At 33.4% G+C, this 16,317-nt stretch overlaps 1 protein-coding gene across 7 annotated transcripts in view; it reads left to right on the plus strand.

Annotated features, from left to right (window-relative positions):
- Positions 1–16,317, plus strand: part of ATRNL1 (attractin like 1) — a 435,859-nt gene that overhangs the window by 226,392 nt on the left and 193,150 nt on the right. For 4 of the 7 annotated variants that reach the window (XM_085230235.1, XM_085230233.1, XM_085230234.1 and 1 more), the window contains exon 26: positions 2,601–2,679. The exons of 2 other annotated variants lie outside the window; for them this stretch is intronic. In XM_085230235.1, coding sequence (XP_085086361.1) covers positions 2,601–2,679 — 79 coding nt within the window. Of the gene's footprint in view, positions 1–2,600; positions 2,680–5,686; positions 7,638–16,317 lie in introns of those variants that run through there. One more of the 7 variants, XM_085230236.1, reaches the window with a different exon arrangement.

The following is a 16,317-nucleotide window of genomic DNA, read 5'->3' on the forward strand; positions in this document are numbered from 1 at the left end:
GATAAAAGAAGGCAGCCAAAGATATATTTTAAATAGTGAGAGCAGTGCACCAACTGAAGTGATGTGTTAAAGAAAATGAGAAAGTCTCTGATAATCAGTTTCTGTCATAAAGTAGTTTGTGTTTCTCAGATACTTTGTCATTAAAATCTCTTAAGTGAAAGCCTTTTGGTAAGTAATACTGTGTTAATAAACTGGTGCATGAATTAAATGTTGTTACTGCTTTGATTTCTGTCAGTGAAAATCCACCTAGAAAGACGATTTACACCGAGATACATTAAAGTGTAAGAGATTTCTCTTCAGAATTCCCTAAGGTTCTTGAACCAGAACTTGCACCCTCTCGTCTTTTTACTACAGATCACTGACTCTTTCATAGTTTCCTTTTGGGAGGACGATTCTTAGATATGCAGAACTGTTCTGATCTATGGATCAGAACCAGTCAAAAGTCCATCTTTGTTTTGTTAGGAACTCTGTGCCAAGGACCAATAAAAGCACAACACCATATTTAGAATGGCCTTACAGTGAGAGAGGCAGAAAATATATTCCTTTCCATAAAAATCTCTCAGTCACAAGCCTTAAAAATGTGCTGAAAGAAATGCTGCTGGTTGACATTTGCCGTTAAGGGGAAAGTCAAACTTTACATTTAGGAACAGATTCTTTAACCATTTTATACTTTCAGGCTTAGAACTGTCAACTCTCTTGGAACTAAACAGACAGACTTAAATCTCATATGTAAAACAAAACCAAATCAGAAAACAAAATAAAAACAAGCTGTTAATTACATAATTGAACATTAGTTGAGCATTCTATGTCCAAAGCAATTGTACATATGGTGCTTTCTTCTTTCAGACCTAGTCTTACTCTGGCAGGCTTTCTCAAGAGTGTACAAAGAAAAAATGGTTGTAAAGAATTCAGAAAGCTAGAAAGAATTTTATGTGAATAAGATGCTGATAGAAAGCTGTATTGATTCGTATTACTTTAATCATAAAGAAAAACTTGTGTCCATAGAACCATAGAATATTTTAAGTTGGAAGGGGCCCATAAGGAGAAACAAGTTCAGCTCCTGACTTTAAACTGAAGCCCCCCAAAATTAGATCATTTGTCTGAGAGTTTTGTCCAAATGTTTCTTTAGCTCTGGTAAGCTTGGTGGTGTTGTGACCACTGCCCTCAGGAGCCTGTTCCAGTGCTCTGGGGAAGAAACTATTCCTAATACCCTCACCTGATGCAATTCCATGCTGTTCCTTTGAATCCTGTCAGTGTTATCAGAGAGAAGACACTATTATGGACACTGAGTTTTGAACATATTTTGTTCACATTATATATTTTGTTAAACATTCAGTTGTACATCTGGTTCTCTGTTGCTTGCAGTCCAAGGAGTGCCTGGATGTTTTCATTTCATTACCTTAATAGAGACATTTTACTATGGTCACCATAAATTGGTTTCCAATAGTTTCCATTTTACGGATAAATATTGAATGTCATAAGCTTTTCATCCTAGAGATGCATCTGCTAGGTCATAACTTCAGCTCTGTTTATGGTGTGATACAGGGAAATTTTGGTGTTCCTGCATGGATAATGTATTTTGTATTCAGTATTCAGTATTTCACTGAACTTCACTAGTACAGAGACTTTTTGGTATATTCCACATTGATTAAAGAATATGTTCTGAAGACTTTTGGCAAAAATAATGTGTATTTTAACAGTTGTAGGACTGTATTGATCACAGACACAATGCACCACAGATGTGTTCCCAGGACACACCTAGGTAATCCACTTATTTTATTTAAAACTATCTAAATAAATTAAAAGATGTGCCGTTTGTGTTAGGTGTCAAATTTAGAAGCTTTTTATCAATCTCCAGAAATTCATTAGAAGATGTTGACAATCCAGTGATCTTTTTGCCAAAATTCTTTATGGACTAAATGTTACAAATACAAAATTATTGGAGCAAGAGAGTAAGTATGTGCTCTCATTGTGAACTGTAGAAGTTTAAAAGGTTTTGATTTGATTTTTTTTTTTTATTCTGTTGTGTCCTTGAGACTGCAAAGTAGTAGTGTTTCCTTGAGTGATTCTCAAGGAAACTTGATTTTATTAAACAGACCTCTTGACATCTGCAAACTTTGTTCCTGAAACCAATCACACTCTCTGCCTAGCTTTAGTTCCTTTATCCTTGGAAATAACTCAAATTTACAAACCAGGGAAGAAGTATAAATTGATATCAATTTTCACTATATTTTGCCCTGTTTTTCTGTCTACTGAGCGTGGACATGCAGTGCATGTTTGTTGAGTCAGTTGTGGGTACGTAGACTGTTATGGACTGTTGTAATTGAACTTATCCCAAACTGATGGAGACAGTAATAAAATTTTATAGAGTTAACCATAGCATTGTAGATGTTCATCCTCTTTTGACTTTAAACATGGATGACTGACAGACTCCTGTCATGCTAGAAGAGTTCAATTTTCCTCTCCTTTGGTGGGTTGTTTTTTATTTTTCCATGCTTAAGTGTATTTTTATTTACCTTTGATGCCCTAATATATAAACATTTCAGACCATTATATTACAAATAGTTTTTTTTTTTTTTTTTTTTTTTTTGTAATTGCAGTTGTTTCTTATCCTTACTGCTGGTAGCTGCCGTCGTTTGGAAAATCAAACAAACCTGTTGGGCTTCTCGACGGAGAGAGGTATTAATATTTTTAAGATTACTGTGGTGTCTTATCTTAAAGAATATATTGAGAGCTTTGAACAATCATATTCACACTTTTCCTGTATACGCATTTTAAAAATTCCTCTAAACTTTCTTTTTTTGCCTTTACATTCCATGCTGAAAATGAAGAAAATATTGTTTCTTCCTCTTTTCTGTCACAAATTACAGACACTGCAGAACTAGATTGCAGAAAGATGAATTTTCTTTATGATGGAGTATACTCTCAAATAGTCTCAAAATGCTCGTTAAAAACATTGATGAGTTGACTGAACAAAGAGGATCATAGTGTGTCATCTCACACTTCTCCGGGAAGTTACCTGGCTCTGTTACTTTGCTGTGTCATTATCAAAGGTCATAGAAACTTATAGTAGGAGACAATTGTCTCTTCAAAATGTTTTTAGTTACTTTACTTTCTTTTTGTTATTGTTTGTTGTCTTTTTCACTTGTCTTTTTTAATCCTAAGCAAAATTCTACCTCTGTTGACATCAGTAGCTTTTTCTTAGCACGATATGTATTTTTACATAAAAATTATTATTTTATAGTGTGAAATGTCATAGCAGTTTTGGAAAACTTGGCCCAAATATTTTTTATTACTGTTTAACAAATTATTGAACTTCCATGAGATTAAACTTTGGTTATGTGTATTCCTACATGTATGTGACAAGATTCAGCTGATATACACTTGTCATATTTCATTTATTCTCATAAATAAAATAAATATATTTAGACACTGATTTTTTCCTGCAAAGCTTACAATCTAGATGACTTTTAGAAAAAAATAATTTTTCATAGCAATGTAGTCTAGATTTAAAAAGGAAAAAAAAAAATCATGTTGTATGACATGAGGCAAATGCTTATATGTTTATTCGTACGCAAAAATACGGATAAAAGTTACTTTAAACTACAGTATTCATTTAAACTTATCAATATTTTATTGAAATTTGTCTCAATACTTGTGTTGTTAGTAGTTGTTAATGTGTTTCCCACGTTTATCAGGTTGTTTTTCTGGCATGCTTAAAAACAAATACAAGCATATGAATTTACAGATTCAGGGACTCTATTCTGACTTCTCTGTTTACTCTCACAGATTTTTATAGCATTTTTAATTTAGTCTGAAGTATCATTCTATAAAGAACAGATCCAAATAGGATTTTTTTAGTTTTTCAAGTTTTATTATCCTAATATTATAATAATTATTTCTGTCTTTATGAAAGCTCATGCAAATTGACTGATAAATACACTATAAATATAAATCAGCTTCTTTAGAAGAGCTAAGTAGAAATAAATACTTTGCAACTGGATTAAAATTCTCAGAGGTCTGTGCTTGAATGCTGATCCTTGCTTCTCCTTAAGTACTGCTAGAGAAACTTAGTTGTTTCTGATTCAAAAATGTTATCTATTATTCTATCGAATTCTTAAGTACCGACTTTTAAATCCCACTGTTCTAGTCTGATGGGTTTTTCATCTATTTTAGTCCTTGAAATACAGGAATGTTGACTCTTCAGATGTTACCCTCAATATGGACTCAAAGTGTAGTTTAAGACATTAACTATAAAATAGACATGACCAAAATTGAAAACCTGTTCACAGCTGCTAATAGCTACTCATCAAGAACTCTCCATTTATTGTTCATCTCAATCTGTTTTCCACAAGAGAAGTAGAAACTTCTTGTTCATGTGTTCTGATAGTAAAAATTCTATCAGGATGTCAAAAGTATCAAATAATTTTTTAAAGTTTTCTTAGATTTCTAGGTGGAGATGAAAATTCATATCTTTGTCATGTTTGGTTTTAAAGCTTGACTAAACTGGGTCATTTTTGATTCTAAACTGAATGTAGCATGGCATCAGTCCAACGCAAGCTAAGAGTGAGTTCCAGTGTATAATGGGAATGTCTTCATTTTCCTGTTAATATAGAAATTTTATCTTCAATTCCTTTCCTAATTTGCTATCTATTGAGCAAAGATTTAGATTCTGCTGCTCAGATCACTGTCAAAATGTTACTGAGTAGGTCACTTGAACTATTATTTTCCATGTATTCATGTACAAGTAAGACATGTATATGCAAATCTATATAATTATGTCTTCCATAATTTTATTTGTTAATTAATCTTTGTTAATACTGAAATTGAGCTTTCCTTTCTCCATATCTGTTGGTCTCTCCATTTAATTCATTGAAATCTTTTTTTCCATGGGCTATGTACTTGAGTTTCGGTATTTTTCGTTCATAACAAAATTTTACTTCTCATATTTTTCCTGCTTAAATAGATGCCTCTTAAGATGGACTTTATCTTTAGAACATCCAAATTTATGCTTTAACTCCTGGCTGAGTTTCTGTTCTTCATTCCCTCCTTTTGAAGAAACAAGAAAGAGCAGATAGATACTCCCTTACCCTCTGCCATCTAAGTTTTTCACCCTAAGTTTTTTTTTTGCATTGAAAGAAAATGGGAAGTATCATTCCTTTATTGCATGGTCTAAAAAGATCAGTGAAACACTGAACAGAAGAACATGAACAACCTCCTGCCTGGTATCGCTTGACATCTTCCCCTACCCATCCCTCCCACGGATCAGTGACATTTTAAAAAAAAATTAGGGATTGTGTTTTTAAAGAAGTAGGATACCGGAATATTGCTCATCTGAGAGTGTTTGATCCTTGGAAGGTGTAAGAATGAATTTTATCAGATGATTTCCTTAGCATTATTCTTACAGCACTATCTTACTTAAGGAACAAGCTGGAGGAATTTGGAACATTCTTATGGGTACCAAACTCAAATTCTTACTTACAAAGTAGGAAAGCATTAGTAAACAAGCTTGGAAATTCATGTCGAATTTGCAGAAGGCAGGATCCTTCCAAAAGTAAAGGAGTTCCTAGAATTTTAAGCTTAGAAATAGGAAAGCATTTTTAGCACAGTCTATACTATCTGCATAAAGAAATATATATATATAAAATATATAGATTTTTGTCTCTCATCCTCTTTTTTCCTTCAGAGACAGACTAACCTTTCTACTAGTACCTTTCCGTGAAATTTCATTTGTTAGTTCACTGGATGAAGAAGTGAGACCTGTCATTTTCTCCCAGAAAAGATTTGTGAGACCTCTTGCATTCTATACCCAGAGTTCACCCAAGAGACCACACATGAAGTTTCAATCTGACTCTGTTTTCCTTTTTCACACAGACACACAAGATATATTACCCAGATTTACCAATGGATAATAAAACTGAAGAGAATATTATTTGATGTCTCTGTAGGTTTCATATTTAAAATGTTTATACAGTCCTATGTTGAGAATGGTTGAAAATGAATCTGTTCATAGGTCATTGTACAGAAACCTTGACAGGTTACCTACCAGTTTTGTAGTAACTCAAATGTGGAACAGATTTACTGAAAGACACCACACTGCAGATGAATTTAGGATCCAAAATGATTTCACGTTAACAGCATATCAAACTTTATTTTGCTTGCAAAAAAGACTACGTTGATGTCACAAGCACAACTCATACAGATGGGATTATAAAGCACACATCTTTCTAGCTGAGGTATTTTGGCAAATATTCATCTTTCATAAGGTAAAGCAGCTGCTGATCAGATACATTGTGAACTCAGCCAGATGCTTTGGGGATTTATTGCCATTAATCCATAGGCATGCAATTGAAGATATACATACAGATGTCCTATTCCTCCCCCTACACAAATGCGCAGAAAATGCACTTATAGGCCAACATGTCCTGTGCCAATATATACGTTTGTGTATGTTAGGTCAATTAAATAGTTAAAATGCATTTTTATATTTTTAAATGAAAATATTTTCAAAATATTTTCATAATTACACAATAGAAAGAGCTTATATATTTAAAAGCACATCTTAGAATCTTATTTGCTCATGTAATACACTGTAAGTCTCTTGAGAAATGAGGAAGTAATGCATGATCTCACATTTGTGTAAAAATGTTTGAAAGCATGGTATTATATATATAAATGCTTGCCTAACTTTAAAGGTTAATGCCATTCCTTTATTGGAATTTTCATATTTAAATATAGCATTTCATTATACAGTCAGCTGTGCACCATTTGCATGTCTGAAAGAACAGCATATACAAGCATAAAAACATGGAATTAGAGAGAATGCTTGCTTTACACAGTGTGTGGGTTCTACAAAACTTATTGCTTCATTTTATTAAATAAGCTTATGTTTGTTTTTAAAAAAATAACCTTTCTAGCCTTAATTTTAACATCAAGGTAGTTTTATTCTTTTGAATATTCAAAGCTTCTTAAAACACAAATGAAACTGAAAGAATCTACATAATAACAGTAACAATTCATGTAATAGCTCTAAGCTCATTTCTATGGTAACCCAATAAGCAGAGGAAAGCTTGGTTATGTTGGTAGTACTAATGAACATAGACAATATGTGAATTCCAGCTAAAGCAGTTTTACTTTCTATTGTGAGGACACTTGTATTTTTTTGTATGTTTAAATATAACAGTGGTGTTTTGTGTATTTAATGTTACTTATGGAATGCAACATGTTTAGGAATACTGCTGTATGTAGAATATGGTATTGAACATGAAGCAATGGAGTAAAAGGAGCACTTTACTTCACATGTTTTAGTGTGGGCAAAAGACCACCAGTAGCTGATATGAAGAAAACAAGCAATAGTCATGTATAATTAACATATCCCAATGCCTAATTCTTCTTATGGGTGTAGGTGTCTATGGGATTATATACTTTACATTTCAAAATTAAGCTCTCAGATCACTTTTCCTTTTTGGTACGTTCTTGTCTGTTGCTTAGCAAATATCTTACACATCTATATGTACTTACTCATAGAACGTGAGTAATCTTTCTGAAGTCAAAGGAGCTATTCACAGGACTTGAATCTCAACTTGTTATATTGCTCATACTCTTCTGAAATCAATAAAGCTAACGCATTTATTTTAGTCTGACTTTCTGCTTTCTTTCCAATTTAAAATTTAGGTTCCTCTCTGAATGAACCTTTCAAGCAATATGCCTAGTTAGTTGGCACTAGGTCTTGTCTCATGACTATAAAATACATCTCTAAACAGCTCATCCCACCCAGGTTTTGCAGTGTTAATTCTTACATTTTGATTTCTTGTGGGAGACTGACTATATGAGGACCTAGTGAGTCAAATCTCCTTTACTTAATCTTCAGTTTTGTAAAACTGAGCTTATAGTAATATTACTGTCACTTCACAAAAATAATTGAGTATTATCTGATTAATTTCTATGCTAGTATTGGTCATCGTGTTTATTCTCTTTATAGAAAAATACGAAATGTCATCAGTGGCAGACTATTATACTGGAAAGATTTCTTGTGGGGCTGAGTTAAATAATGTTGATGTAATACAGATATCTAAAAAACTATACAGTGTTAAGAGTTTTTCATGAATAACTAATTCATAAAGCCCAAGGTCTAAGACTGAAGGGCTCATTTTAGTTGTTGAAGGTTAGATATCTCCCGCCACAGGCATCCATCCCAGGAAGGAATCTGCGTGGTCTGGCATAGATTCTGCTTATGACATAATGTCTTCAGAGTGAATTCAGCACTACCTGTATATATGAGCTATGAAAATCTGTTCCTGCCCCCAGTTGCATGTGGACTTATTTTCTTAAATTAAGTACAAGAAACATTTTTTCAACAGGCAGATGTAAAAGACAAAGGAAATCCTGTTGTGCTTGTAGATAAGGCAGTTTTAGCTGAGATGAGGCATTTGTGATAGCTTCCTACAGTTCAGTTTCTTTATCTCACAAAAATTGAGAGTAGAGAAGATAACAGATGATAGATTTATTACAAGGAAAATTGTGTGCTGCTTCTTAAAAAAAAAAAAAAAAAAAAAGAAGAAGAAGAAAAGAAAGAAAGAAAGAAAGAAAAAAAATGTAAACTAGATAGGAGTTTTAATTATAGCTAGATACAACTAGAAGAAGAAAATTGTTTGCTCTGCTTTATACATAATAACCAAAGCTGCTTCTTTATGTTTGCACAGTGTAGTTAGCCTGAAGGTCCTAAGAGGTGGTAATCAAAATAAATTAATTTCATTATGTATAATTTTTGTATATGGAATGAAGGTTGCATATAGTTATTAGTGACGATAGCAGCACTTTAATAATTATGGTTTTCAGTTCAGTAGAATCTGTTACGAGTTCAGATTAGAATAAAATGCTGCTGGAGATAACGTGTGTGTGTGCATATACTCTAGTATATTAATTCCTACTATCTTTCACAGACCTCGTTAAATCTTACCAGTGATGAGGTTAAGCTTTCAAACTAACAGGAAGAAAAAAATAATGTTATTTAAGAGAAAACGGGGTCTGAACAAAGTGAAGATGGCCTGAGGCAAATGGTCACTTGGCAGAGCTGTAGTTGTTGAGTCTATGGTTGGAGAAGTTTCTATGGGACTAGTTGTCTACATAAGAGCATTAGGAGGTTTTTCAGCAAAATACCTGTCAGCAAAAAGCAGTAGACGGAGAGAAAGACAGTCTGCAATGGAGCTCTGGGAAGAAGCCAAGAGAGCTTCTTTTGAATTTCTGGGATGAAAAGTCATCTGGAGTCATTTCCACAGCATAAAGGAAATGAGATGGCAAATATGTTCTTTGTAAATAAAGAGGGTAGCACCAAAATAGATGACTCATTTTTTCTTAAGCAAAACAGAAGAGCAGGTGTTGAATGTTGGTCCAAAGTGGCAAGACTCTTCTTTACATTTGTATGTCCTCTATTTGTAGCATCTCGCTGTTGTTGTTGTTGTTGTTGTTGTCTATTGAAAAACAAACAGAGCTCTATAAGAAAGAAGTGAGTGGATTTGGGAGCAAACACCAGAAATGCTTGGAAACTTGGAAGACCTCTGCTATGAAGAGAGAGTGAAGAAGTTTGAAAGTTTGAATTAAAGGCTCCTTAAGTGAAATGCAAATGATCCTCTTTGCTTCCTCCTCAGCTTTTCCAGGATTGGGAAATAACTGCATTGACCTTTTCTTTCTTACAATTACTGCTGATAGTACACACAATTACTCTTTCTTTAGTATCTTCAAAGGATCTTTAAAAAATTTTCTTATATAATAGTTCCCTTCTAAGTTTGAGCTTTGATGCATTTCAGTGCAAAAGGAATGAGTGATCAGTGGAACCAAAAATTAGTTGTTAACTTGACCAGTGTTACTTTTTTCAGTGTCTGTGCTATTACATTGTTTACTCTCTCAGCAGAATCTCTTCATGGTTGTGAATGTCAGAATGGTTGCTATCCCAAACTGTGGGGAAATTCTGTGGTTTTTGTACATGTTTGTTTATACAAACATTATACAAACATTCTTTGGTGTTGTTGCTCAGTGCAAACGATGGGCATGCTGTTCATCTGGCTTCTCTTCTTTATCTGGGCTAAAGGAAGAAGCAAGTAGGCACGTGATGACACAATCAGCATATATGTCCTTATTTATTGAGAAACCTGTTCATACAAACGCTGGAACCTTAGGCTGTAAAGAAATATCTTTAGAGGAAACCGTGGGTATACAGCACAGTCCACAAAAATATAGAATAGTTATTCTTTCTGAAGAATATAATGGTACAATAGCCTTCCTTCAGCTATAGATTTTACTACTCCAACTGTTTGCAAACAATAGTTGAGAAATAGCATAACCTAGTATTAACTAAGCTCATTATACTTATTTTCAAGAGATAATTAATAATTAACATATAACCTTTGGCTTTCCTTTCATCTTTCAAGTATTGACAGAAGTCACACAAAAACATACTATGTATGGAAAGAATGCTTTGAAATGCAAAATTTAATTAAAATTAATGCAATGTTATTTTAGGACAGTTGTATGGTAGCATAAGTTCTATAGGGAATATGAATATTTGAACAGATCATTATTTTTCATCCATGCTGTTCAATTTATGCACAAGTCATTTTGGGAAAATAGAATACGTTTGATTTTTTGGTTGGTATTTGTTGGATTGAATGCAACATTACAGTCAGTTAAATTGTAATATCAGTAAATTACTCTAGACTGCTTTACCAATCAATTAAACCACATGTAATTAACAAAAATGAAACCTCAGTAAACCCTGTAGGTTGAGCTTTTTTTGGTGCTCTGCACTCTACATACATTTTGACTCCAAGTTAGTTAGACTTATCATCTCTAAATAGCTGTAGCTTGTTAGTCTTTTGTATTTGTGCAGCCACAGTCAAAAGTACTCTTAGAAAGAGGCAAACATGCATGTCCCATGCAGGGGAAGTTTAGGTTTGGAAGACTGTTTGCTTAATGGTTTTATGGGCTCCTTTGTGCAATTTGCTTCACTGCCGGGACAATCAGTTTCTTTACCTGTAGAAATGAGTAAGTTGTACAAGTCTTTTTTATGTGCTTGCCGTTACACATGCCATTGATATTATTTGGGGAGCTTATTTGCATGGCTGTTTTGCTTTGCTCTCCAATAATCCTGTTTGTACCTAGGCATTTTATTTAGGAATCTGTCCGTTTAGACAGGATAAATAAGTTAATTGAGCACTGAATGGCTCTCTTCATTGTTATCATGGTGCACTGCTGATAATCAGAGGTACAAACATGTAGTGAAGTACAGTCTGTTAGTTTGTGTTATATTTACTATAAATGTCAATATTAAAAGAGTATATAAAAATATGAATCTCCTGTGTTTCACGTTCAGATTAATCAAAACCAATCACCCATTTCTTATGATTTTATGAGTACGATAATAATATAAGATCCTGATTATACTCTTTACCATGATCATTTGCCTTCACAAAGTTAAGGAAAAATATTTCCAGATTACAGTTGAGAGCACATTACAGAAATGCTGTACCAAGTTATGTGACCTGAAAGAGTCAGGCTCACCACATTTTGGCTTAATACTTTAACTGTATCCATTAGTAATATTCCTGAACGCGTTCTCTTTCCCATTGTGATGGAAATGAAATCTACACTGTTAATGTTGTTAATGACTAAATCACCCATGTGTGAAATGTTCAAATTTTACCTCTATTTAGATCATCCAGTATACAGTAAGTTCATGGAAGCAGTGATCATAAATCACTTTGGAAGAAAGGGAGGAAAATAGAAGCCAGAGGATTATGAAAAGTAAATTCCCCAAAACATCCTTGAACAAGATTAGAAGCCTGCATTTTTTTCAGGGACAAAATCACATGAAAAACATATACTGGGTCCTTTAGAAAGGGGGGAAAAACATTTCATGTTTGTACAGTTGGGCATCATAAATGCTTAACAGTCTGTCACATAGGAGGTGTGGAATGGGTGCAGAATTGGTCCGGAAAGCATGCTTAGATATTCACTGTCAGTAAAATGAGTCATCTGCTACAGGTTAACCTCGAATATTTGTTGTAGCTCTAGATGTTGTCAGTGTTTTTATTAATGACCTGAGTTACACAGTTAGTGAACATATCTATTAAATTTGCAGCTACAATAAGGTAGGTCACAAGAGTGCTGTAGGCAGCATTAGAGCTTAAAATAATCTTTATAAATTGGAGAGAATATCTATATTGGTGAATGCAAGCTTTTTTACCTGGTAGAAATAATAATCTTCACAAAAACAGCACGAAGAAAAAGCTGACTGTGCTACAATTCTATAGAACTGATCGATGGCTTAGAAATGTTCACAAACTGAGTGTGAGTCAGCAGCAACCTGGTTACAGAAAAGGAGTATATTACAGATTTGGTAGATTATTTCATTTCTAAAACACTGAGTGTTAGTGGAACCTTAACTGAAGCACTGTATCCAGTTTTGATAATCAAGTTCAGAAAGGTACTGGAAACAGGAAAGGTAGAAAGCATTTGTGAAAGGATAGCAACTGGAAACTATGGATATCTATAGTTGTAGGGAGTGGAGTGATGCATTTGTCGTATCTGTTGGAGAGAGGACAAGAAGTGAGGTGATTGTGTTGCAGCAATGAGCGTTCAGGTGACACAGAGAGTTTGCTATTACACCAAAGTTTGTAATGAAAAAGATAGTGTGCTACTGGAATTGATTGTCTTAGAGATCCAAGAGACTCTGTCATTGGAAGATTTTAAGATAAAGTATGACAGGAATTATATGACAGACATATCTTTGGAGAAAGGTTGATGGTCTCCTGAAGTCTTCTTTAATTGTATGATCTTATGATAAAAAACAGTGGTGTTTTTATTTAGTGTGCTTGTTATTAGGTGATGTGAAATTACAGCGGTATACATCTAATTTCATAAACTTTCTCTTGCTTTAATTCAAGTAATCTCATGTTTATGAAAGGAATTTGGATTTTCTTTTTCAGCATTCAGCATGATTTAAATAGATCCTTGAAAGAGAACAGCTTTGAAACATTGAAAGTACTGCTGTAATAGTACCTGCACTTCCTCATTAAAGACTATTTCAAAATGTACACAAATTTGATGTTTACACTTTCATTGCAAAACTGCGTCCCAAATGATGGTAAATACAAGTAATTAGCCGTAAGTTCAGTTGTTTATCCTTCAAAAAGGCTTTTAAGTGGCAGCATTCTTATTCTTTAATCTCTAATGCATAAATATAGTCTTTGATGTTATTGATGTTGCATATCATGGCTAAAATTTCAATATCTCAGAAAATTAGGGTCAAAACTAGCCCCTTATGTTTTACACAGCTTATTTTTATGTTCACGATATTCATCCAATTGATTGACCTATCTTGTGATTTTTTTATTTTTTTATTTTTTTTTACTTCCACCTGCATTCTTTGATTTCATGATTTGAACAAGACTAATTGTTCTGGACCTGACAGCACACCCATCATATGATGATACTGTCTTCAGTGTAAGAATGGCAAGCAAAGCAAGGTGGCTTATTTGGAATTAAAATTGAAAACCCTGCACAGACCAGAAATTGAGCAGTTGGTTTTATTTTTACTATTTTTCTGTAATACATCTTTTTATAATTATTCTAGTTCTCCATCTGCTGAACCAGTTTCACAGGTCTTTAAAATATATTTGCATATTTTTTATAACAGCACATGTATAGAATACTTATCAGAATTAGTAACTATTTCATCTTTGTGAGCTTTGCATTCCTGTAACCAATGGCAGAAGATTTATTTGTCCTGCAGATGGACAATGTATTATATTTCCAGTGCTTTCAGACTGGTTTGTTTGCAGACATGAAGCTAACGTAATTTAAATATATTTCCTTCACATAGCCAATACTTTACATCTAAACTTTGGCTTTCCTTATCTCTTGAGTCATTGATACATTTTATGTAAAAGCATACAATTTGAAGAAAACGTACAATTTCAGAGAGAAAACCCAATTGAAAGGAATTGTTTAGGACTTCCATGCTGTTGAAATACAGCACTGGAGAGATCATCAGTATTTGAATATGTAATTATTTTTTCCATGTTCCTTGTGCCTAAAAAAATGGGTGTTAGTGTTTTGAGTAGAAAATTTAGATCAAGCACAGTCTGAGCTGAGCTAAAATATGACCTTATTAAGTGGTGTGAAATTGTTTTACCTCTTGAAGTAACAAATGAATAAAACACTTAAAATTTGCTATTTATGTATATATTTAATTTTGTATGTCAGCTTACAAGGAAATTGGTAATTGAAATTAATATGATGGTGTAGACACGATTAAGAAACAGCTGTTTAGACAAAGATATTTACAGGCTGAAAATTCACTTTTAGTAATACAGCTTCATTGAGATTATTTTATTATTATTATTATTATTATTATTGGAAGTAAGAATATATCTAGAGCATAAAGAAATAAGGTGATTTATTTGTAATGTTAGCAAAATAGGATATATAAAGATATAGTCTGCCATCTCAACAGTAAACAGTTTTTTCTAGTAGCTGGTACAGTGACAAATTCACTAGGAACGTATATAAAGTTCTCATTTACAGCTAAGACTTACAAAGAGTTTATTCCTCTAGTTTATCCCTCTGCCATCTCAGTCAGGTCAGTCTGATGCTGTTATTTTGAGAATTTTCTATGAAGAATCTAATCCCAATATGTTACAGGGTGATATTTCTGCTGCTATCTTGAGCTGTAATTTCTCATTGCATCCTGATTGTTGATCTCAAACCTTCAATGTTTCTACATCTAATGCAGATTTTTGCTATTTATGGAATTTCTCATTCCAAGAACAAGGGAAGTATTGTTGGTTTGTTTTGATTCTTTCCTTCTCTTGTTTGATTGTTTCCAATATGAGCCACTGTATGTATCTACAAAATACGAGCTTTACTTTTCTCATCATAATGGGTAAAAGCCTCAGGCAACCAGCTGTCCTACATTACCTTTCATAGTATTTCACTCAGTGTTCTCTATGTGAGAAGATAGTGTCTGTGTTTACAAGATTTTTCTGATTAGGTTTCTCAGCCTCAGTCCCTCAGTGGGACTTGGGATGAGGTAACCTATATTAAGGTGAGCAGAAAGAGTATGTCTTTCCCTAGTTTGCCATATAAATGTGGCACAAATTGATAATACACAAAAAAGGAACATACAGGCATAACTTCAACTATTCTTGGAAAATTAACATATTTCTTATTGATTTAATGATGCTGAAACCCTGATCTTTAAAATTATGTGGCTTGCTCTAATTTAGGTCGTGTTATGCCCCACCACAGTAATGTGTATGCATCTTCAAGCTTTTGAAGTTTAGGATACCCAACTGCTACAATATGAAGTGCACGTGGCTTCACATCACAGCTATTCTGTACCTCTTTTTGTGTTTTGAAGAATTCCATACAGTTTCTAGTTCTCACCTTTCCCTAACAGTATTATATTTTAAACAGAGAAAACAACATATTCTATAAATATATATTTTTACAAAGCAAAAAGATATCCTTATCATCTTTCATTTATAATTCACTTTGATTTTCACACCTCAAAGTGCTGCAAAATCAGCTTTTGATCTTCATATTTTCTTAAAACAATCTAGTAATTAAGTGAACGGAAAAGGTAAGAAAGTAAAATTGTTTGGGAAATACAGTGAATCAAATGATAAGTGGGTTTTTAAAGTCTGGTTAAATTAGAATGTTTTGGCTCAAAAAAAACCCACTGTGACACCACCCCCCCTTACTCACATAAAAGTTTGTCAAGTGGTGCTTATGTCCTTTTGATAATAATGAACAATTTTCTGAAATTCTGCAGAGTTTCACTCTCATTTTAGCTGTTAAGAATATTTAATACATCTCATTAATATACTTGCGGAGTTCTTTCTTCAAGATAAATGTTTGTTGAATCCTAAGTGAAGGTGCCTTTGATGTTGAATGGCTGGCACTTGTGATAACAAGAAGTAACTTGTGCAAATTGAAGTACCATTGTGTCTGGCAGCAGGTCATTGTTATGTGTGTGTGAGGCCAGCATACTTAGTACAAGGCTCTGAAGAGACAGTGTAGCTATGTACATCTGGTCCCAGTAGTTAAAAAAGGAAAAAATACATCTTCCTGGCATCTCGGGGAGTTTATAATGTACTTTCATTCAAAGTAGAATCTCCTTGTTTAAGGAGTGTCTTTCAGTTTTGATGCCATTTTGTATTTAACAGTAGTAAAAATCATTATTAAGAAAAAAAAAAAAAAACGCATGAAGAAAACACACAACAAATTCAGAATTATTTTCTTTCCAGGATATCAAAT

This window comes from Meleagris gallopavo, chromosome 8 (assembly GCF_905368555.1).
Source record: "Meleagris gallopavo chromosome 8, MGAL_WU_HG_1.1, whole genome shotgun sequence".
NCBI classification, from domain to species: Eukaryota; Metazoa; Chordata; class Aves; order Galliformes; family Phasianidae; genus Meleagris; species Meleagris gallopavo.